The 25759-nt window shown below is 39.6% G+C and overlaps 1 protein-coding gene across 1 annotated transcript in view; it reads right to left on the reverse strand.

Annotated features, from left to right (window-relative positions):
- Nucleotides 1-2959: 2959 nt before the first annotated feature.
- Nucleotides 2960-25759, reverse strand: part of edc3 (enhancer of mRNA decapping 3 homolog (S. cerevisiae)) — a 75893-nt gene continuing 53093 nt past the window's right edge. The window contains 4 exon segments of the mRNA XM_052042656.1: nt 2960-6436; nt 6439-6696; nt 11545-11762; nt 14109-14262. Of these exon segments, the coding sequence (XP_051898616.1) occupies nt 6363-6436; nt 6439-6696; nt 11545-11762; nt 14109-14262 (704 nt within the window). The 3' untranslated portion in view covers nt 2960-6362.

Here is a 25759-nt window from a genome sequence, read left to right on the forward strand (position 1 = left end):
ATTTCCGGTATACAGCATGGAAACAGGCCCTTTGGCCCAACTCATCCATGCTGACCAAGTTGCCTACCTAAGCGAGTCCCATTTACCTGCATTTGGCTCTATTTCCCTCTGAACCTTTCCTATCCATGTACCTGTCCAAATATCTTTTAAACTTTGTAACTGTACCTACCTCTAACACTTCATCATGCAGCTCACCTTCTGTGTGGGGGAAAAAAGTTACCCCTCAGGTCCCCTTTAAATCTTTCCCCCTCACCTTAAACCTATGCCTTCTAGTTTTAGAGTCCCCTGCCTTGGAAAAGACCTGACCATCAACTTATCTACACCTCCCTAAGGTCACCCCTCAGCCACCTACTCTCCAGGGAAAAACAGTCCCAGCCTATCCAGTCTCTCCTATATCTCAAGACCTGCAGTCCCGGTAACATCCTTTTGGATCTTTTCAGCACCATTGAGCCTAATGACAGATTATTTAATGGGAATCAGGATAAATATGGAATATAATTAAACTGAAAGTCATTTAAAGTGGGACAGAGGTTTACGTAGAACAGTTGGTAAGGAATGGTTGCATAGTGGTTGTGTTACTTTACCAGCATCCAAAGAATTGCAACATTAATTTGGAGACTGGGTTGGAATCCCATCTCCAGGTTCATTTAACTGTCCTTAAAAAAAAAATCACTAATGTTCTGCAGGGAAGAAAAATCTGCTCTTATTTGGGTCTGGTCCCTCAACTCACACCCTTGTGTCTGATTCTTAGTCGGCCACTGAACTGGCTTAGCCAGCCATGCATTTCAAGAATTGGCAAGTCTGTTTGGTATAAAGCACAATACAGAAGTCTATTGCCCTAGAAAAGCAAAGAGTACTGCTATAGCAGCAATATCCAATAACAAGCATTACCCCAATCAAGTCCATCATGACGACAATTGTAACCTCTCTCTGGGAACTCCTAAAGCTTCATCACATTCATAAATTGAGGGGGAAAACCCAAGGATTTGCTTCTCCCTGAAGATGAGAGGTAGTTGACAAATTTACATTAAGCTAAAAAAAAGCTGATTGACTGAATGGCTGCTCAGTAAGCTTTGGACTTTGTTTTAAAATGCTAATCAAGTGGCTATTCATTATTTCCAGCATCCTAACATTCCAGTTTTTTATTCCTTTCTGCCACCAGGGACTGCACTGAACAAGCACACAAGAGGAAATGAGACCATCCACTGGAAAACTCCCAACTTATTGAGTACTTTCTCTGGTTGCATCAAAGAGAAATCACATATCTTCCAGAACACGAGCATACTTGGATGAAAATCTTTCCAATTTAACACTTATATTTTGTAAATGTTAGTCATCAAAAGCAACAAATCCACAAAACATCTTAGTCACAATTACTCATGAAGTAGTATCCTTATAACTACAATAGACTGCTACAGCCCAAGGATGACATCAGTTCTGATTCTGGAGTTAAGTGCCCAGCCTTCAAACTGGAAGCAATGGAGAGGTATGCACTGGAGTCTGAGGCAACAAGTAAACTAGCTTCAATATTGAAAACCAGCTTGCAAGTGACATGCTCCACTTATTATCTAAATTTACTCAATACCTTTATATAACAGTTGATATTCAGTTAAATAATCACCTTCTAATGAACAGATGTTTTAACAGCTGCTGACCACAACAACACAAAACAGGAGAGAGGGGTGGGGTGAAGCAACACTGGCAGTACTTGCACCTACATCACAGCTCAATATTTAAACACTGCTGCAGTAAAAAAAATACTCCCGAAGCTTGGATGGGAGCACTTCCACTGAATGTGCAATTGTCTTGGGGTTTGGGGGGGGGGGGGGGGGGGGGGGGGGTGAGGGAGAAAACAAAAGATGGGCATTCTACTTTGAGAAATAAGTCATTGGTGGTAGTGTGCCAGCTGCAAGGCATGTAAACAAAACAAAGGAACATTAAATGTTAGTGCTGAAATATTGTAGGAACAGTTTCATAAGCTGCCAGCAACCAGGCTAAACCTAGCACAGAAACATATTTCAGTGTTTCATTTCCCAGCACTAACTTTGATCCTTTCATTCATGCAGTTAAAAAGTTTAATATGACTTCACTTTGCTCTGGGCAACTGCTGGCCAAGACGGCATTGATAGCAGCCTTTCCTCACAAAGTGAGCGATAAGTTTGTTAAGACCTGGAACTGCATTGTACTTGTAAAGCTTGCAGGTTTTGGAAGGCAAGATGGTCATCGACACACAAACTTGGGCACACTGTTCCTGCAATTCAAGCTGCTATTTTTCTTTAAAAGCCTGTAAAATGGGTTTCTCCACCTGCAAAAACCAAGTCTAAATCTGACGTTGTACAGTGGCCCAAATATTGGATTCCACTGGAAGATAACTGGGAGGTAATGGGTGTGTAAAGCTCATCTCATTCCTCTCCTGGCTCTCCCACAATAAAATGTCAAGGTGGCCAGATTGGATCAGATCTGCCTGTATTGCCTGGGAGGCCTGTAGTCATTCGAGTATCATCTTGTAGATTTTAGTCAGCAACGAAGGTAGGTTTACAACACTCCAGAATAGCAGGGAGTTGACATAGATCGTGTGTGTAAAAGTAGGGCAAGAAACTACATTAGAAATAATCAAGTTGTCTACACCTGCTGCCAATGTTGATAGAATACATAATCACCAAAAGAAACTATTTTATGGAAGATAGGATTTTACCTCTACAAAAACTCCTTGCCTGTTCAAATCAGTGCTGCCATCACAATGAAGGATTCATACTTATGGCAGATGACAGCACTTGTTTCTTTTAAAAAATGAATGAGGAATAAGGCCAAGTCCTTCCTCCCTTTCAGGATCATTACTAATAGAACTTGTTAAAGACCCCCAACAGTGCTGAGAAGTCAGAATTTGTCCCAGGTCAAGTGTATGCTGCATGCTGTGCTCAAGCCTATAGTGGCCTTCTGGGGTACAGAACAAGGAAATGATGATGGTTGCAACTTCAGACTGGTCTGTTTTAACTGAAGTACATGGTAGTATATTTTGGAGAATGTCACATTTTCCCAAAAAAACACCAGGATATTTAGATACTGCTCACCACTGAACAAGCAGCTAAGCACATTGAGGCATTCACATCATTGCAGTCATTTTTGAAGCCGCTTATCCACGAATCTGGCTTCCTTTTGAACTGAAATTGGCACTCCACTACTACACCAGCTTGCTAATACCAATAGTTGTGGTGCAGAGAATTTTCATAGGCATTGGTATAAAGTAAGCTATATAAAGAAAATTAAGCCAAGTAATGTGATAACTTTTTTTAAACCACTTAAAAATAGGGCAGATTTGTTAAGGACAGCTGCTAACCAGACTTAAAATCAAAAAAGTTCTCAAACACAAAAGCTCCATCCCAACGTAATTATGCATTTGCTTCACTGGAAGTACACATCCAGTACTGATGACAGTATTTGATCCTGACTTTTTCCAGGAGGAATGCCAAGGTGCTATTGAAGGCCTTCAAGCACAGATCTTCACAGCTTTTTTTTCCAGTTTATGTATCAAAAGTCAATGTTTCTTCAAAAGTACACATTTGTAGGAGCATTCGTTTCTCTTTGTCAATTAAAGTTTGTGCAGAACTTTTATACCAATAATAAACTCCACTACTGTACTTGAGGCTCAACTACAATATCTCAACAGCAGTCTGAATGAGGGTCAGAAAATTTGTGACTTAGAAAGGGGTATATTGTTGCAGTAGCATTGACTGAATGGGGGGGGGGGGGGGTGGTGAAGGAAAGGAATTAATATCAAACATTTAAACAGATTCTTCACTGAAAATGTTGCACTTCTGGTTGTAAGGGACGTGGCACTGGTGATAATCTTGGCATCCACACCATGAGCAAAGCTACCGACATGTCTCTGTTTGCCCCTTAAAGATAAAGATAATAACAAGATCTTAAATCTTTAAATTCTATGACAAAGATTGAAACTAAACATCTTAAAATTAAAGATGTGCTGTTCTATGTTATATTATTTCAGCTCCCATTCTGCCTGCCATGGTACCCTCTCCACCAGAAGTAACTAATCCACTTAAAAATAAGCTTGGTAAACAAATTCTGAGACTGCTCATTTTAATGCTGCTTGCTGAACTCTTCCAATCCTTTGACCATTGCTCCTGAAAGCAGAAGGAAGCACGAGAGTAACTAATGCTTGTGCTTCAACTAGTTAACCTGGTTCTAAATATTATTACTTAGTATGGGCATTCATGATCCTCCAACCTATGAAAATGGTTCTCACAGATTTAGATGAATATTAATATATAGGGGATCTGTCATTAGCATCCAACAGCAAATTGTTTGAAGAGACTTCAGTGAAATTTGGAACAGTTCAGCAAGTTAACAAAATCAAAGCATCTTCATCAGCTTCTAAACATATTAATACATGCAACACTATCAACCCTTTTGCTACCTATGACTCAAGGGAAAATCCAAAGTAGCATTTTCAGAGAAATCCCTCGACACACATTAAGAAACTTACCAGTATTAATGCTGAGACTACACTGCTGTCTCCAAAGAAAAAAAGTAATGCCATGGATGGCTCTGCCAATCAAGTTGCATTTCTGAGTTTGACTGGTGTTCAGTGTTTGTCATAAACATTCAGAAGCTACTCTCAGAAGTTACTTCTCTTCCAAATTTAGAGAGAAGATATTACGATTGTCCAAGCAAAAACTGTGACTGGTGCACATATTGAGGGGTGAGGAACAAAGAACTGATCCACACAGGATATTGTGCTTTCGATGACTGGGTCATGTGCAATTAAGATAGCTAGCATAAACAACAAGATTATCTACCTTTTCACTTGCTGAACACATCAGACTTGGAACACCACATGGCTAGAATGCAAGCAGCACAAGCTTATGAGATATCTTCAGGCACACAGATTCAGTGGAAAGAAAAACTCCCAATCCATTTGTGTACCTTTTAAATCTCCATCCATAACACCATTCTCTCTGCTACTCTAACTATGCCAAAAAAAATTGAAGTTATTTGAAATATTTCATTAGATTAGGGGCACAATGAAGGTCTGTTTCTACTGCTAGCTCTAGTTTTTGTGTACAGTTTGAACTCTATTCTACGGTCTTCTACATTTTGTAGCGCTGCTTAACATTGAAAACAGCCTCACCCTTTCTGTTTGCTTGTCCTCCTTCCTCCCATCAGCTGCATTTGTAGGATATTTGACTTGACCATAAAACCCTGATGCTGGAAATACTTGTGTTATTACACAATGTCTACTAAACCAATCTCCTGCTGTCCCCTCCCCCAATGTAGTTGTGCAAAAACACCATATACTTAACTTGGCAAAAACACAGCCCTCATCCTTCCGTCAAAAATAGTACGATCATTAAACAGGCACCTGACAACGAGGCTTAGAGGACCATTTTGTACCTTGGACCCCACTCAAAATCCTTGTTCAGATCCGTCTTACTATACCAGACCATTATGCTGAAAGCCATTTCATTTCTGAAATGTTTAAAATTCAACCACTAGAGAAGTGGAGCTGGTGCTATCAGGGCTCCATTCCAAATGGCCATCCATGACTGATAACGATTGAAACTGCAACTACTGCTGAAAATCATCCATCCAGTTTAAGTCAGAAAAAGACTCATGCACCCATTTCATTCGCCCAACATTCCATTTCCACTGGAGCCATTTTCTAATCTGCACTACACAAGATAATGCTATTTGTGCATTCCAAAGACAGCAATACAACATGTATTTTGATACTTTGTGCAGAATGAAAAGCCAGTATTCCACCACAAAAACACGTTAGCTGCATTTTAAACAATATTAAGCCATTCGCCTGTTTGTTATTGACAAACAAAATATTCTACCTCGAAATGGTGCACAGAAGACTGTAAATACCACCATTTCTTTGTCTTCCTTAATGAATACCTACCAATTTTTAAATCTGTTCAAGCTTAAGATGGCAATTCTTCCCACAAAAGTAATGGGTTGTGAGACCATTCAACAAGCAAACTTGTTATACATTGGTGCCCTTTCTAACACTGTTAAAGAATTTAGACATGTCATGAAGAGTACTGTGCATAGCCTTCTCAATAAAAGCACAGTAACTTGCATAGGGACATGGCTAAACTGCAAAGCAGTAACTGCCTTGAGCACAACCATCCCTTAATGGAATGTGGTATTGCACAAGTCGCAACAGGACACTCTGCTTTCCTTGCATCAAAAAAAACAATTCACTGTAACATTTAGGTCATTTAAGCCCAAGTCAGTTGTCCATTAAGGCTTCTAACTCTTCGCCATACACTTCTCTCTGCCAGTTGCGGAAATGCTTTACGGTCTGTATGTTCCTCTTCTTCTGCACCGAGCTATGATTAAGCTGAGTGCAAAGGTATGACAAACTTGCAGCCAAAAGGCGAGTGATAGGAGATTCCCACCTCCTGAAAACCTTCTTTGGTATTCCAATATCACAGAGATACAGGCGGCCAGCACTTTCCCCCAGTGGTAAAGGCAAGCCGAGCGCTAAAGACCACTTGGCGTCGATGACGTGTTCCAATTCACCCACAGGTGGGTCGATACTCAGCACTGGGGCCCGATTCTGGTTGGCCCATTCAACAGCTGCTCTGTACCACGGCTGCTCACGAAGATACGGGTTCTCATGGCAGTCAAGGCAATTGATCACCAAGTCGACAGGTGTGTCTGGCAAGTCTGGAAATTTAGAAACAAAAAGATTATTCAGGAAAGCATTGTGGGTGACAATTCCACTAAAGAGCAATGCCATCTTGTGCGAAGAACATCCAATGAAGTGTTCTGCTTTACAGCATTTGTTACAAATTGGAACTCGAACATTCAGTCTTGGAAATGTACCATTGTTGCACTGGATGAAGATTTGAAGTAAAATTGGCTCACCAGCTTGGCTCTGTGGTAGCACGAATACAGCCAAGTCACTATCCTCAGTTTGTACATAACCTATACTGAAATTTCAGTGCAGGACTGAGGAGATACTACAGTGGCACAACTTTCATTGAAGATAACAGAACACGGCCCTGAAGTGCATAGAAAAAAAAAAGTCCTGTTAAAAGAATTTTTCCAGTTTTCTGAGCAAAATCATACCTATCCAGATGTATCGCAGCTTGGTATGGCAACTGCTTTGCCCAAGACTGCAAGAAGTTGCAGAGAGTTGTGAACACAGCCTAGGCTGTCATGAAAACCAGCCTCCCCTCCATTTGACTCTGTCTACACTTCCCGCTGGGAAGCAGGAACATAATCAGGAAAGCAGCCCTCCCACCCTGGTCATTCTCTCTTCTCCCCCTTCCATCGGGCAGAAGATACACAAGCTTGAGAACATGTACCATCAGACTGAAGGACAACAACTTCTTTCCCGCTGTTATAAGCCTCTTGAACGGACCTCATATGATAAGGATGAACTCCCGATCTCAGTCTACTTTGTCATGGCCCTTGCACTATATTTGTCTACCTGCACTGCACCTTTTCTGTAACTAACACTATATTCTACATTGTTTTCCTTTTGTACTACCTTGATGTACTTGTGTATGGAATGATCTGTCTGGATGGCATGCAAACAAAAGCTTTTCACTACCTCAGTACATGTGACAATAATAAGACCAATTACCAAAATCCATCAGATCAATACCAAATCAAGTTAGCTGGTCATTCACTTTGTGTGTAGGCTGTGTAATTCAGTGGAAGGAGCAGGACAGGGCAAGAGCCAGTGAGAGGGCAGGTTGTTCTCCAAGGCACTAACACCAGGCAAGATCCAAGATCTGCTGTATGGCTTTATTGAGTCTGTTATATTTAGTCAGGTCAATGGGCTTCATTATCTCATTTCTTGAATTCTTGTATGCTCTGCTTGAAAACGTATGGACAGAGCGTAATACTGGGCTCAGTTGCACAAGATGTGTGAAATAGAGATTGTGGTACAGGAGATCTGTACAAAGTGTGTTATGGAACAGGAGAATTAAATAAAGCATATACTGATTATGAAATAGCACATTAGAGACATGTCTTAGCATAAGCTAACACTTCAGTGCAGCACCGAGGGAGTGCTGCATTATCAAAGGTTTTATCTTTCAAGTGAGATATTAACAGATTATCCCATGTACCTATTTCAAAAATAAAAACACAGCAAGTTCTCTCTGTTGCCCTGGTTAATATACATCCCTAAGCCAATATGTCGAAAGACAGAATAGATTGTTTATTATGTTGCTATTTAAAAAACCTTGCTGTGCAGAGACCGACTGCCAGGCTTCTCTGTCCTTCAAAAATGTTACTCTTGGACTACAATCAACTGTGAAGCACTTTGGGGCCACCCGTATCATTAAAGACATGTTACAACTGCAAACCTTTTCCTCTCTGCTATGGATAGAACCCAAGTTTCAGCTGCTGGCTTTAGTTCAGGAACACTGTGGGCTTTAATTACAAACAGAAGACAACAGACAGTCATGGTCTGCAGACCATCAAGAGACTTGAAATGGCAGGGTATACAATATAGAAGGAAGGAACACATAATAAAATTCCTGAGATGGAGTTTCTATGCAAAAATTTCTATTTTCATTTTTAGGAAATGTATTGGTCCCTTGCAGAATATGGGCATGATCATAAATGGAATCATGACTGGTGTCAAGTTGTAAGCATGTGCAACAGGCAAGCAAAAAAATCTACCCAAGGCAAGAGTAATGCCATCCATCAACATCTACAGATTTTGGGCAACAGTTTTGAGATTTAGTACAAGAACCAGAGTTAAAGAGCCCCAGGTGTGAGTAATTTTGAGACTGGATGTGAAGGAAGCAGCAATGGTCATGAGCCAAAAAGTACATTCTCCTCTTCCTTCATTCAAGCTAAAACATGACTTGGCTGTTGCAACATTATTGCATTTGTTTCAAAGCAATTTCCTTCCAGTCTCAAAGTGGAGGTGCATTTCTTCAAGGAACCAGACACATAATTAATGACTTCCAAAATTTCTTTTGCTAAAAATGTAACCTATTCTGAAACCATTTGCAAAGGAACTGCAAGACTACCAAAATGGTTTGAATATCTCAAGAACAGTGTGTCTGTGTTTAAGAGAAGGAAAGGAGCAGATTCCTGTTTTGTTGATCTATTCATAGCTGGAAACAACAGGTTTGAAATATCAGGAAAAAAATGTCTTCAGGCTCTTTCTGTGCAAACACTCTTGATCTGGGCTCAGAGACGAGCAGCCACTTGGGCCAGCGCCCAAGTTTTTCTGTAGGGAAAAAAAGGTGTCTTTAGGAGAACTGGGAAGACAACTAGGTTTTGGGAGGAAGGTGGGAGGATGGTGGCTATTTCACTCAAGCTGAAAAACATACTGAAATCAATTAGTATGGCCCAAACTACTTCGAAGTTTCACTTTAATCCAAGATGAACTATAATAACATGGCAAAACATTTAGCAGCTAACACTCTTCCAGATAAAAGTTGCCATTGTTTAAAAAAAAGTACATTGATTTATAGAGCCTCTGAGGACACAATATTCCTTCTGTTGGCTTGTACAGACTTCTCAGTATAACTACAATGCAGAACAATTAAGCTAATTTGCTGTGCTTTCATACAAGGTGCCAGGTACAATAAAAACAGGAACTATTGAAAACAATATGCCAAACCACCTTTTCTCCTATAAAGGCTCATCTGGCTAATGACCCACAGAGGAAGAATAATTTGAAGGGAGTGTGTACTGGGGTTTGAAAACAGGAAAATAATTTCTATATACAACATTTAACACTGCAAAAACACTTCACTGGAACACAGAAAGCTGATAATAGTGAGTCAGATGACCAAAAACACGGACACAGTAAATTTTATAAGCAGCATCATAAAGGAGGAAATGTAGGGAGGCGAAACTGAGGTTTCGGCAGATGGAACCCTGGTGACTGACAGCACATCTACCCATGACTGAACAATTAAATTTGAGGATGAGTAAGGGGTCAAAATTAGAGCAGCACATACATTTGAAGGTTATAGGGCTAAGATTAGACATAGAAGGACAAAACCATACAAACTCAAAGCAGGGGTGAAAAAGCACTGTTAAACACAGCTTAAAATGATTTTGTTCCTACATAGTAAACTCCTGAAACCATTTCCACATAAGCAAAGTCTACAAAGTAACTTACAAATCCAGGGTTTTCTTTGGTTAAAGCCACACATCTGTAAGTATTGGCACAGTTTTCCAAGCTCAATATAAAGCTGCTTCACTGCCTTTACATACTTACATACTCAACATTTTAGAGATCAAAAGTAAATCAATCCACTGTTATTTGATGAGTTTGAGAATGTGTTGTCACTAGAAATATTACCTTCATAATATCATTGGCCTCACCTCTTCATCCAAAACCCTCATGTCTTCATTATTTCTGGACTTAACCACTTCAATGCTTCCATGGCCAGCCTCCTCGTCTCTTTCTCCTATAAACACATCATCCAAAACTCTGAATCCATATTCCAATTTCCAGAAGTCCTGGTGAACAGGACTTGTGAAAGTTAGGAAAAGGACAGAGTTTTGGATGACATGTTTAAGAGAATGAAATGAGTCAGGCTATCCATGAATACGTCGAAGCTTAGAGGTGATCTACTCCAGTATTGTCACAAAGTTGAGCAGGAACTAGGAAATCGATACTTAATCATTAACTGATTCAGATGACATTGCCAATCCTCAGTGCAGGACCCAAGGTATATTTGTTGACTTTCATTGGCTCCATGTTGGAAAACTCTTGATTTTAAAATTCTCACCCAAATCCCTCCAAGACCTCATCTCTTTTCCTCCAGCATAAAACTGCAATAGATCCAAGACTTTTCAATCCATTTCTTTCAAAAAACTATACATATATGGAACTGAAAAGTGACACCCATCTTAAAGAATTACGTCAAAGCGTTCCAAAATAAATAAATTACTTGGAAGCACATGTACATGCTGTAATGTAAAACAAGCTAACCACTGTTTCTTTTTGAAGAACCTATCAGCTCATCCTTCTTTTCTTTGGGTTATCTGCAACAGAACCATTGCCACTATTGGAGAATTGGCTGGTCTTTGATTCCTGTCACCTAAACACATTTATTTTAATGTCACATCTTAGGAGTGGTATTTCCAACAATGCAACACCACCCCAGTACTCCACTGGAATAACAATCTCCATTGTGCGTTCAAGTCATTGAGTGAGCTTTCACATAACATTGCCTGATTCACAAGTGAGGGTGCACTGTCAGACTTCCTCCCCAACAATTACTTGGAATTAAATTATATTTACTTTAGGTTCTAATCATTTCTTTTAATATGCTCTAGCAAATCAATGGAGATTGCACATTTAAGATGTATCTGACCAGTTCTGGTGGAAATTAGAGGGAATCCAACACTGCAGGAATTTAAGGTCTAGTCTTGGTTACTGAATTATTTTATTAAAGACTGAAACCCATACCTGCCTTTTGAGGATCGCCTTAAGTTTAGTAGATTTACACTGATATAGGTACCACGTGTCCTACAATAGACCCAAGGATTAAGTAGCGAGATTTCAACAGGACAATCACATACCTTTCACACTGGCCACTTGCTTGCCATCAGTCTTGCTAAAAAGTTGAAGCTCAGTGGTGATACACTCCAGCATCTTCACAAAGTTGGGCAAGAACAAAATAATTTGTACTTCATGATTGGCAAGATGACGCCCACAGCTGATTCCTTGAGCTCCCTTCACATGTGGTCCACACAGCAACGCGACTGTTGGTCGTTGGTGGACATTCTTGGGATTTAACCTTGGAAACAATAAATATCATTCTGGTTTATGCTTAAACCAAGATTAGCTGACTTGCACTTGAAATGCAACCTGAAAGCATTATATGGCCTACTGATTGGACTTGCATTCTACCTCAAGATATCCTGTCAGTTGACAATTCATACTGCAGCACAGATCGCCAGGACCTAGCAACCCTTAGTACTCCATCTCACAGGCCACTTGTGTGAATCCAAGTGTCAAAAGAAAACTGAAGATTCTCATTGTATCTTTAGATGCTAAGGTGAAAAGAATGTGCAAGAAGGGACAATGAAGGTGTCAGTGTAACTGGATTACTTTAAAACAGAGTTGTGTACAATATCAGTTTTTTCAATGTGCTTTTTTTTTCCATTTTTTATGCGAAAGTCAAAAACTGTGCATATTGTTTATCCATGCGCACACTAACACATCCCAACACTGCAGAATACAAAAATCCTAGGTTTAAGCTGCTGGTCTGTTTGAGACTGCATATTTAATTCAGTCGAACTCAATTCTGAATGGTATTTGGTGATCCCTGTCAATTTTGGGGGATTTTGTTCAGTCTTGCAATGTTAACTAAAGCCTGGGAAACCTGACAAAATTAGCTTGTTCAGTGGGTAGGATGAAATGCTAACACTTGCTGTATCCACCCATGTCTCTCAACCACTTTAGAACTCTGGTCCAGCTGGATTTTCCCAGCTCTAGGTCTAAAAGACAACAAGTCATATTGAACACAGAACATAGAAAATAGAACAGTATAGCACAGAAACAGGTCCCTTCAGTCCACAATGTTGTGCAGAACTAAGCTAATGACAACTAATCCCTTCTGCCTGCACTTGGTCCACATCCCTCCATTCTGAGTATTCATGTGCCTATCTCGGAGCCTCTTAAACACCTCTATCACATCTGCCTCCAACACCACCCCTGGCACTGCATTCCAGGCACCCACTATTATGTAAAGCAAAAACTTGCCCTGCACATCTCCTTTGAATTTACACCCCCCCCCCCCCCTTAAATGCATGCCCTCTAGTATTAGGCATATCAACCCTGGGAGAAAGATACTGTCTATTCTATCTATGCCTCTCAATCTTATAAACCTCTATCAGATCTCCCTTCAGCCTCCGCTGCTCCAGAGAAAACAACCCCAGTTTGTCCAACCTCTCCTCAAAACACATGGCCTCTGATCCAGGCAGCATCCTGGTAAACCTCTTCTGCACCCTCTCCATAGCCTCCACATCCTTCCTATAAATGGGACAACCAGAACTGAATGCAATACTCCAAACCAGAGGTTTATAAAGCTGCAATGTAACTTCCTGACTCTTGAACTCAGTGCCTCGACGAATAAAGGCAAGCATGCCACAAGTTTTCTTTACAACCCTATCGACTTGTGCAGCCACTTTCAGGAAGCTATGGGCTTGGACCCCAAGATCCCTCTGTACATCAATGTTTGGGAGAGTTAATATTTTCGAGTGCTTACTGTTATTATGTATTATGCACTATTCTGTTGATGCCATTTTTAAAGTTTGGTAAAGAGCACAATAAGTTACAAACAGCAGAGATTCAAGTCAGAGCAAGCAAACATCGATTTGGGTAACCATACTTTTTGGAAGTCCTATAGAGAATGAAGGTATTGCTACCAGATGCTAAAGAGGGGCAAACAGGTTACTAAAGGAGTGCTTCTGTGAAAATGATAAGTGGAATTGAATAACATTTGGCTAAGTGGTGCTAAAAGATGGGGAAATTGGATTAAAAAAATGGATCACCTTTGGTTCTCTTCCTCTTAAAGGGTTAATATTTTAGATACCAAAGTCACTTAAGTTTCAAAAAGTAGATGTGAGCAGAAAATAAGAGATCATCCACTAACAATGCATTTTCCATGCAAAGTAGACAGAGTCATGCAGCATAGAAACTGGTCCTTTGGCCCAACTGGTCCATGTCGACCAAGATGCCCATCTAAGCTAGTCCCATTTGCCCGCATTTGGCCCAGATCCCTTCCAACCTTTCCTATCCATGTACCTGTCCAAGTGACTTTTAAATGTTGTTAATGTACCTGCCTCACCCACTTCCTCTGGCAGCTCATTCTAGAAACTGAGCATCCTCTGGGTGACAACATTGCCCCTTGGATTCCTATGAAGTCTCTCCCCACTCACCTTAAACCTATGCCCTCTAGTTCTCGATTCCCCAACCCTGGCAAAAAGCAGCTTAATGATGACATCAGAAACTCAAAATGCTCCATTTCCTGAAGCAAATAAAAAAGTCACTGGGGAAAACTCAACAGATTAATGAAGTGGCAACCAGTGATTCCTTTTGAACAGAAAGGCACAGTGATCAATATTAACACAAGAGGTACCTGTTAGGACCACCAAGAAGTGTTAGTGTCATCTGGCTGGCACACACTCCAGTCATTTCCAATCTGCGTTCCAATGATAGGCCATGCCGTTCTGCAGCTGCCAGCAACCTCTTGTGCAAGTCATAAGAAATACTAGGAACAACCAATCCTGAATCTGTAAGGTAAGCAAAGGAAAACCAACTGTCAAATATGGAAAACATTCAGAACCTATGAGGTGTTAGTTTAGTTGGCCCTCTCCCCAACTATCCAAGAAAGAGAACGCAAGTTCAAATCCCAATGTACAATTTAAATTCAGTTGAAACAGTTTGCAAAAGCAAATATGAAGCTACCATTGTGAACTATTTCACCAGTATCCTTTACTGAAGTGTGCTTATGCAGCCCATATAATGATTCTAAACCCACATTAGAACAGAATAATAACTGGCATCTGAAGTGACCTGGCAAGTTGCTCAGTCACTGCCATATGGGAGACACAGTAAAATGTTGTCAATGACACCCCTATCCAAAAACATAGGAGAAATAGGCTATTCTTCATAAATAACAAAGGCAGTCTAAACTGAATTACCCAGAGTTTGTATTAACTGCTCTCTGAAAAATTCATGCACTTTTCATACTTGTGCATGGCATTCAAAATTACATTTCACACCAGTTTAAATCTTGGAAAAAAATGCAACTCAGTTCTTAAAGTATGGAGATTTTCTTCAGTGGTGATAGACCAGAGTTGACATATCTGGTGATGGTGCCCCATTACATATAAAAAAAAGCTGTAAGGACTCAAGTAATGCAAGCACGTTGCTAACTGTGCCATTTCACAGTGGAAAAACTATATAGTCATGGCAAAAGCCAATGGACTGGTTGAAACAGATTACTAAAGGCAGCCAGCTGAAGCATGTTTTATCCAGGTGTGATGAGATAGACAAATGTTTAATATGGTGAATTCCCTCTCTGATGTGTCATTTGAAGATGCAATCAATACAAACCAGCTACATCTGTGAGAGAATGTAAAATTATGTCAGTAAGTGGCTAGGCACCTCCTGGTTTCTAAATATCAAGGTGCAATCTAACAAGACTGACCCGAAGGAGGTAACCCAACAACAAGTTCAGGCATCCTTTGCTGGAGCAGTTCAAAAAGCACAGTTGATTATCCAGTACAATCATTTTCAATACAATCCTACTTGATGAGTCTGACAAACAAATACTGGACTCCAATAGACTTGAAGTGAATCACCTGAAACTATAACTGTTCCTTGAGCAGCTGCTTGTAATGAAAACTAGATAATTTTCAGGAATCAAGGACGGTTATGTATTGTGGAACTGAAACACTGGGGAATCCAGACAATCTAAATTAAAACCAAATGCATCACAAATTATGTCTCTAAAAAGCTTCAATGGAAAGCTCAAGTTGATACCCTTATGTAGATCATAAATCGCACACAGGAAATATGCCTCTGGTTTGCATGTGTAGGGACAGAAACTCTCTTTTGAAAAGGTAAGATTATTTGGGATCCGGGGGTGGGGAAGGCAAGGAAAAGTAGAAAACAATAGCAATGGGAAATAGTAAGTGCTGCAATCAATGGGATGTGGGTTTACCTGCTCAGTCACTAGTGACCTGACCAAGACTGCAGCCAAGAGAGCTTCCGGCCAAAGACAAATACGCACAATGAAAAGATGGCAGGAGAGCTGTTCTTGTAGGATATTAAAACAGCTGGCATTAAAGCGGGTCTCCAGCCTGCATTGTCAGCTGGGGAGAGTGACTGTTCCATACACAGATGAGAAAGTTCTAAAAAAAATTAGAGAGGATGTTTAAAAAAAACAAGCAGACTGTTTATGGAATACTCAAGCTTAACTACTTCACACAAGTCATCTGTGCTGGGGACTACGACCTACATAAGTTTATTAGCACAACTTTCTGAAGCCAAAAGATTCAATGTTAAATTTTTACTGGTGTCAGAACTTCACAATAAGTGGATAAACAGAATTTCTATCCATGATTGAAAGTGACAAATAGCTTTTATGAATTACTACACTATGAAAATATTACATACCACTCATTCTTCGACTAGTGAATGCATTTGCAAGGTTCAATACAAGAGTGGAAATAAATTAATTTCTGCAATATTTCAGATTTTTCTGAAGTATTAAGTTTTCAACAACTTGATACAAATTACATTCTCAGACCCCATACAGGAAGCCAAGGTTCAAATTCCAGGCTGACAGCTCCTAACAGCTGATTATCCTTCATTAACAATCTTCATTTCTCAGGGAACTTATTTTCTTGGGGATAAACATAAAGGATACTTGCTCTGGCTTGTGCTGGCTACTTGTGTTATTAACCTAGTTCTTTGTCAAGGCACAGGGAAAGCTCCAGTATGTGACCTTATTACAGCACTTCACCTATACATCCAGGCTGACTCTACAATTGTCAGAGAACACATTACAGTAATCACTAGCTTGCTCTTCGTTAAGAAAGTGTACATGAGAATTTTAGTACCAGTTGCATGGGATTGGTAACTGTGGCTGATTTCCTCTAACCAGCGTAGGTAGTGGTGCATTTATAACCAGAAGCTCAGACCAGCTTAGTCACCAGAAATTAAATTCTCCATGGCTATTTGGCATCACTAAATGATTAATCAATTAAATCAGCAACATTTGAATTTCAATAATGCAACTAACCAATAATCACCAACTGCCAAGAAAGCTAAAATATAATTCCTTTGATATTCTATAAGGCAAGATGCCATGAACGTTAAATAGTACTGATGCACCTGTCAACCCTCAAGATCATACTGTTCCTCATTTCTTTATAATTTCACTCTGCCATGGTAACGTGCGCTTTTCAGCAGATCTATTGTTTACAAAGGTAACCAAGAGATGACAGGACTCATGTCTATTAGCCTTTAGGGATCGAAACAAATCAGGTGGCTCTCGAAACATACAGTACATATACTTAAATAAAACAAAAGCCATCAGGCAAGTTTATGTTCTCTGCCAGAGCCTGTCTGCATGCCTCAAGAAATTCTGAATGAGTAGCTCGAACTCAGCACATATGAATTACACAGCAACAATGAAGAATGAGGAAATTGTTACTGTTTACTTAAGCCTAAAAGACACAATTTTGTAAACTATGCGTTACCAAGGAACAGTATTCTTAATTCTTAACACGCAACACTGGTTGGTGCAGATGCTTTCCCTTGGAAAAAATATGTAAAACCTACTTTAAGATTTCTGTCACACAAGAGGACCAAGAGGTCCACGATATGATCAGCAGAGTGAGAAAACCTTGGCTACAACGTAAATGATGCAATGAAGCTGGGGTTGTAAATTTACTTTTCTCAAAATTAGTGTTTTAGAATTCTGTACTTTTTAATAAATGTATAGGTGCATGAATGAGAGAGGTATGGAGGGCTATGGTCCGGGTGCAAGTAGATGGGACTAGGCAGAAAATCAGGCCGGCATAAACTAGATGGGCCAAAGGGCCTTTTTCTGTGCTGTAGTAGTGCTCTATGACTACGTAGTAATATTTGAACCCGAAATGTAATGTTGTGTATCCAAATGCACTTGGAAAAAAAACACCATTTCTCAAAAAGACTTTGCAAAAAAATAACAGAAACTGAATTTATCAACTGCAATCAGTGCAAAAGGAACTCAATTATTGAATGCAGGTGAGCTAAAGCAAAACTGCAGGTTTTACTGATCACAGGTGCTTTTAGGTTTTGACAACGATGATTATTTTGCCTAATAAGGCAGAATATGTGCATCAAGAAACATACACTGAGCATATAGCATACAATTAAAACTGCTGCTCCAATGGTGTTCTCATTTCATAACCTACCAAGAAACTGCTAAATAGCAAAATATTTCAACCCAAATATAGTTGTAGACTGTTGGACGGATACTGAACACTTAAAAAAAATACAATTTTACCATATTTTGGTTTTGTGAAGGAAAATGGCCAAAATAATTCTGCTTCTGTTGAAAAGGAACCAGAAAAAACCCAACTGGTTTTAAGCACTAAGGAGAATACTAACACATAGCATGGTACACCCAAGCAACTGATGTGAAACCTGAAAGGTCAGCATTGCAGTAACTAACAAAAGCTGTTAAAAGTGGATTTCCTGAACACCAGACAAATATTAATAAAAGGGTTTACATTTTTAAAAAGTTGCAGATGGGCACGTGCTGGTGACATTCCAAGAAAGCCATAGAGAATACCACACTCCACTATCTTCACTGAAAGCGAAAAAGACTTGTTGTAGAACACATTTTGTGGCTTCAAAGCATTTCATGGCCAATGAACACTTCTGAATTTAGTCAGTTGTAGTAAAGGAAATGCAGCAGTCAGAGCTGCACAATGTGGTTCTGCACTCATCTTTTTATTGATGCTGGTTGAAGAGTAATGGCTAAGCTTACAGAAAACCCAGGAGAAATGGAGGCATTCACTTCATTCTGTTTGAAGTTTGAGGGCCCAGAAACATTCAGGCCTAAAGCACAATTAGAGGAGATATCATGTCCCTTACAATGAAGGCCATTGCAGCTGCTGCTGATGGCAAATGAGTACAAAACATAATTTGATGCAGCAAGTCTCAGGCTTAACAAATTAATCTCCTTGTACCATGAAGTCATGCATAATCGGTGACATCTCTTTAAAATGGCTCAAACCAGATCATTTAATTGTTTCATGCAATCTGGGTGCCACAGGCAAAGTCAGTATTTAATGACCATTTGCAACTCACCTTGCACCCCACTCCCCCACCATTTAAATTGACTGTGTTAGACAAAGCCATGCACCTTTTTAAAAATGAGTTTTTTTTAAATACTATTTGGTGGAAATGTTTGGTTTATTTGGCTATTTAAGAAGGCAGTTAATTGTCAGAGAATTGTTACGACACACTACATTCAAAGAACGTCCTTATACTTGCTTTGTAACACCGCCCCACCCCACCCCCAACCAAAACTTCAATGGTGTGCTTCCAATTCTCGAATCATTCCAAAGAAATGGCTCTCCTCTATTTTAACCTATCAGGATTGTGCACATCTCCATCAGATCCCCAATCCTCTCTGTTGCAAGGATCATATGCTTAAGTTCTTCTTTCTTGATTTTTTTCTGCACTCTCTCTAGGGTCTTTGTATCCTTTAAGTGACCAGAAACAGACAATATTGGTCCAAAAGAGATGAGAAACTATGCTGTTGTGGCCCTAGAATAACACACAAACTGGACCCAAGGACAACAGATTTTCTTCTCCACAGGACATGAAGTGAACTTGTACTTCCATGGTCACCATTACAGATGCTAGATTTAAATTCAGATTTAATAAAGTTCAAATTTCACTCTACTAACTCGAGTCTCCAAATCAGTAATCCAAGCCACCAGATTACTAGCCCAGCAGCTTCACTCCCATGCACATTCCTTAAAGGAAATATTATGGAGCAGCAACCCAGCATAATTTAGCAGATTAATTTTTTGTCCTGGAAAACAAGTTTGAAATCATTGACGGGATGGGTAACAGATTTCTGTTAATCAGATTCATTTTCTTTAAGCATGGAGGTAATGGAGCAAATTGCACAGATGCAGGATACATTAGAAACTGACTCCTGAGAAAACAACTTGCTCTAGGGTACGTCTAATTTCAATGCTTTTTTTCCAACTATGGTGTTAAACAGATACTGGCCACACGCACAAAGGACTAAAGACTTCAAGAGCAGGAAATTTCTACTCCAACTGGATTGAAAGGAAGTGTTTAGAAAACATTAAATTGTTTGGGCTTACCAGAGGCCAGCGCTATGCAAAGGCATAATTCACCAACTTTAAATTCCGGACTAGTGGGTCAGCTGATGTGTTTGCTTTCAAGTTTTTTTTTAAAAAATGAGTCTTCCTATTTTGGAATAGCAGTATCACCAGGAAAATTAAATACCAACAGGGCTGTGCCAAAAAGGAACTGCTTGAATTCAGCTGAACTTGATAATTTTGTTAATTTTTCTGTTTTTCTTTCTAGTGCTTCCAAGCAAAGGTTTGGAAGAGTTAATTTGGTTTGTCTAACATCCTACATAAACAACGCAACAACTAGTTACACGCGATTGATATCCAAATTAATTTGTTTAATTTAGATGTCAAGGTAGGTGGCGCTCTTGATTTACATTCCAAAAGATGCATCACTTGCAATTCAACTACACTGAATGGGTTCAATAAAAGTCCAGGGCTTGTATTTAAACTTGAGCTACAAAGCACTGATTTAGTCACATTGTATTTCATTCACAAAGAACGATGCAGAATTTGCTAATTATGTTTTGGATCACAAGCTGTTATACAAGGGAGGGCAAAATATAGGATAAGCATCACATACTGGCATGGGAGGGAGTCATATATGCAGTTAACTTTAGGCATTAAATTTAACACCTCCTTGGTCTGTCTCATACAATCCAGTTCTCCAGTATGACTGAAAGGGTTCCAGAGCTAGTGTGGTATAACCTGTTCAGACCAGAGATTACTGGCATGGTACAAGCACGTGCTCATAATGGGGAGGTGTAGAGAGCTGCTTGTGCGATGGCCCTATTCAATGTTGTACCCAGACGTGTGCATACTTCAGAAAGGAGACACCCACCTCCCCCACCCCCACCCCCCAAGGCTTTTGAGTGACTCCCAGATCTGTGGGGTAGGGCTGGAGGCACGGGAAGGACGAGTAATTTTGTACTATGGCAGCACACGTTGGGCAGTATGGGGTGGAATTGGAACTATACTGGGTGTGACACGTGCAATTGTCTTAACATGGCCCTTGAAACTCCAAATGCTTCGTACATCCTGTCAATAACAACCAAGGCCTCACCCAGCATTCTGCTAAAATCCCAAGGCCAAAATACATGCAATGATGCAGAAGGTGGTTCAAGACATTAGGCTGTCACAATGTGCTTTACAGCCAAGTACTTTTGAAGTATAGTTATTATGCTTTAAAGTTCACTGAAAACTGTTTAGCAAACATTATCTTCACTGTGCAACAACTCAAACAGTCTTCATTTCACCTTTGCTTCATGAAGGCATGCAAGCCACAATCCCAACAGGTCCACAACAGAACCAATCTTTAACATTATTTCAACTGTATTGAATATTGATTTACAACCTCACCCAATCACTGCAATTTTTGGGTTACCAATGATGGAATCTGGCCACCTATCTGCTGCTGTTCGTCACATAATTGCCTTTGTTACGTTAATGGCCAAGCGATCCATTTTGTTTAAATGGAAGGATCCAATACCTCCCACCACTTTTCAATGGTTTTCTCAAACTATATCAGGTTTAAACCTAGAAAAAATTAGGAGTGGCACTGTTTATTCTTCGCTTAAATTTGAGGAAGTTTGGAGTTCATTTATTCAATATTTTCATATGATATAGATCCCTTTTCAATAATCTTTGAATTTAGAGGAGCGGAGTTGACGACATAATAATGCTCCTTGTTTATCGAGAAATATCAGTCCAGTTTTTTTTTCTTTTGAAATTTTTTTTTAGTTTGTTTCGTTTTATTACTTACAAATTTTTTTTTGATTTGGGTTTTTTTTATATAGTAAATCTTTTTCTTTCTCCTTTTGACTTTTTTTTGTAATTATATTCGTTTACCAAGAAACTGTGTGGCCTAGAATATATTTTTTATTCTTTATGACTATATACGTCATGATTGTCCTCCCGATCTCTTTGTATTGTGTATAATTACCGATGTTATACGTATTAATGTGTCAATTTGAAAATTAATAAAAAGATTGAAAAAGAACGAACCAATCTCAGTGAAGACCCTGCCCAGGCAAACATCCCCAGCATTGTGGTCCTAATCATAGTCACCAGACCATGTTATTCACATGCCTGTGTGCCAACTCCCAAAACAGATACACTATTCCAAGCTTCAAACTTTGTCATGGCAACAGATTACTAGGTGGACAGAGGAAGATTTGGGGGAGGGGGTGGGGAAGATGGGTGGAAAACGCAATATCCTCAACAACTCGTGAGAACACTTTGCCGAAGACAGTTTAATGTGGAGAGTAGCATTTGGAGGAGCACTAAGAACAGAGGCTATGTATCAGATGTGCACGCAGTCCAATGTAAATGACAGAATAAATGCACCATCTCAGTCCATCCAATCACCCATGCTACCATCCGCACTTCTGAGTCTACATGTCCCCTCAACAGTCACTTCAAAACCCAGAGAAGTGGAGTGGAAGACATCCTTGATCCTGAGGGACTGCCTGAGGTTTGTTGCAATATAGGAAACTCAGCAAGGTCCTTCAAAAGGCAATTTGTTAATTACTAGATTTTGTTTTAAGTGTCCTGCTTTGAACGATACCATGAGATCTTGCATGCCCAGCTGAGAGAGTAGAGAGGGCACTGATTTAATAAACAGCATCTCCAACAAAAAAAAGACATCAAAAGACCTATTTAGCAAACCGGTAGAGAATTCATAGGGTTAAAACCAAAATATTCAACCATAAGTAGGTGGCCCTTGGGAGCATTGTTGGACTTAGTCTGACTGCCACAATCTCCAATTGACTGAAACCTATTAAGTGTCCCTGTCTTTTAAACAGTGAAAGCATACCAAAAATATTGCAGGAATTCTCAAGATAAAAGACAAAATAATTATTCTACTGTACATTGTTGAAAGATAATCATGAGCAGAAATTAAAGGGCAGTAAGCATCCTAAAAGGATAACCAGGACTGCAGAGAGAGGTTCAAATATAGGCTTCTTTACACGATGTTCTGCACCAGAATACTACTGAAGAAGGATATTTAAGTTTTAAGAGGATACCACAACTGTTTGACAGACTTTGGTGCTGATAAGCTACAAATAGAGTGGAGCTAAACCTGCCACTTGTACAGAAAAAAATACTCAAGGATTTGAGGAATTAATTCTTTGGTAGAAGATTCTATGGCTGTAGTTCCTTTCGAATTCTAGAAATATCAGTGTATGTACAATTCGTTGATGCCATCTTAAATTTTATAGCCAGTAGTCCTGTTGAAGCTGTGCAGGCTTACAATTTAAGTTCTACTTTTCCAAGTAAAAGCATCACAAAATCTTCCAAATTTGAGAGATACATCATTACAAAATATATCTATTCACCCTCGCGCTATTCACAGTAGGTTCAAAAACAGGTTTTAGTCTAACAAATCTAAGCTTTTATAGATTTTAAAAGTGATCTTGCTTCATACGTTCTCCTACATGGCAGTTCAGGTAATCAGTAGCGTACTTATCTTTGGGCTGAACTTTGAAATCCATTAGGGAAATCTGACGCCACTGCAGCACCATGCTGTTGTTCTCAGATGGGGCATTGAAATAAGGCGCCATCTACTTAACTGAATGGTTCAAAAAGGGATAATACCTCCAATATTTAAATTCGTGAAGAAAGTCCATTCAAACAAAGATGAGCCTTCTGCACATGGGTCCCAGTTAAGAGCAAAGCTTAATGCTTCTAAATGGAAGGGAACGGAACACAGGAGAAAGCTCTCCAGGGTGCCATTGGTTCAAGCACTAATGCAAGTTCAGCCTTTACAAATTCGTAGATGTTGTGAGCCATAGACTATAACCTGCTATATTCAGTGTTATGAAGGTATTCCTCCGTTTAAATAGCAGAAGCTAAATATACCAAAGGATTCTGACCGACAATAAGTGGCAAATCAGTAAGAAATATATAAAAGCTAAAACCTCGTTCCATTTTCTGGCTTGGTTTACATGCATATCCATGGTTAGGTGGGGAAGGAACAAAAGTGCTTTTAACTATCACTGAAAAAGCAATAATTGCTAAACTTGCTTGAACTGTAGAACCGTGCAATGCATTCGAGGTAAACACAAACTTTGATTTGCCATGCAAGGAATCAACCCAATGATTTCATCTTAATACCTAGTCAGCTTTGATATCTCAATAGGATTTCGATCGAAATGCTTAGCAACACACTGCTGTTCAGTCAACATTTGTTATGCCTATTGTTTAAACAAGATCTGTTAACCATGCCTTTATTACATTTGATAACATTATCTGTAATGTTCTTATCAAGAGTTTATGGTACACATGCATAATTTTTCCATTCTCAGCTTAAAAATTGCTGAGTGCCTTTAAAATACTAGCTCCGATTTAAAATGCAACTCATTATGTAGGTTATTGAGAATAAAGAAATGCCTAAGGTGATCGCCATTAAGGAAAGGTAATCATATTTCAATTGTATTATTTAAATCCAGTCTTGCCATTAAACTTATAATACTGAAAAAAAGTGATAAGGAATGAATCTGGAACATCACCTTGAAAACTGCCGGGTGAGCTCAAAGAAGATAGCTCAGCAGATTGTTCCTGATGTCAACAATGATCCACTTTACAGTACAGGGATTTTGTGAAAGACCTCAGCAAACTTGGAGCAGTTTATTTAACAGAACTTGTAGCATTAATCAGTTAGGATAATGCCAGGTGTACATAATTCAATCACTTGCCCATGCAATTCCTGATATTTGATTGTTTTTAAATCTATAATGAAGTAATTTAATGTATTGTGATCCTGACATACACATGCAAACACTACAAGTTCCAATCCAAGTAAAATTTCACAAATTAGAAAAAAATAACTGTTAATCCACCACTACTGGGTCAAAGCTTTCGAAACTCACAACTGAGCAGCATATGGAAGTACCCATGCTACACAGTCTGCAGCAGTTCAAGTTGGCAACTTGCATCACTTCCTCAAGGGCACAATAAGGATGGCCAGTAAATGGTAGTCTTACCAGCCATATCAACATCGTAGAAATTAATAAATAACAACCAATATACACACATATACTGTATATCTTTGTTACTGGATTACAGCAGTAGCAGAGTTTATGCACCCTTCTTAGAGAGTCCATCGGGATCAAAGAAAACCTACTTCCACTCCAATTTTGCAGTTTCTCAGGCCAATATGGACACTACAGATTCTTCCATTGAAAAGGTGTCATATAAAGGAGGGGGGCACAGTTTAGGAGGTGGTGCAATCCTTCCCTGGTTTCTGCAGGTCTCTGTGCTCCTGATGCATGGGCCTCAGGTCCTCGATGTTATCTCAAATAGGTCCCTCTCCACTTTGAGCATTCAAGGACCCCAGATTCCCAAGATTCAGAGGGGATGCTACATTTTTGAACACATCCTTGAATCTTTTCCTCTGTCAGGCTGGTAATCTCTATGTGACAGATCCCTGACAAATCCTTGGTTTCCTGTCATATTGGTTCCCCTTGCCCCTGGATTAAGACCTTGCTCTGTCATGTTTGGGAAGTGGGATGTCTGGATCCTCACAGACAATACAAGCAGCAACAGATCGGAATACTGTTCTGCTGTTCTAGCTCAGGAACTCGCACTTGGACAATGAGGACAGCTGTAAATGAGACACAATGGACAGGAGATGGTCAGTTTAAAGTACACAGTAAGCACATCTTCTGAAGGGGACAAACCAGAAGAGGAGAGAAAGTTTCACTACCTGGAATGAGCTCGTCTGGCATTCCAGTAATTACTGGTATGGATGTGTTGTGCCTCACTACTCACTTTAATAAGGAATCAACACACTAGTGTCATCAGTGCAGTCAGTCAACCCCTGAAGCAACCGATGAGGCATAAAATGATCTTTACTATGACTAAAGTAATTATGCTTTGCCTCCCAAATCAA

Source organism: Pristis pectinata, chromosome 32, assembly GCF_009764475.1.
Source record: "Pristis pectinata isolate sPriPec2 chromosome 32, sPriPec2.1.pri, whole genome shotgun sequence".
Lineage (NCBI taxonomy): Eukaryota > Metazoa > Chordata > Chondrichthyes > Rhinopristiformes > Pristidae > Pristis > Pristis pectinata.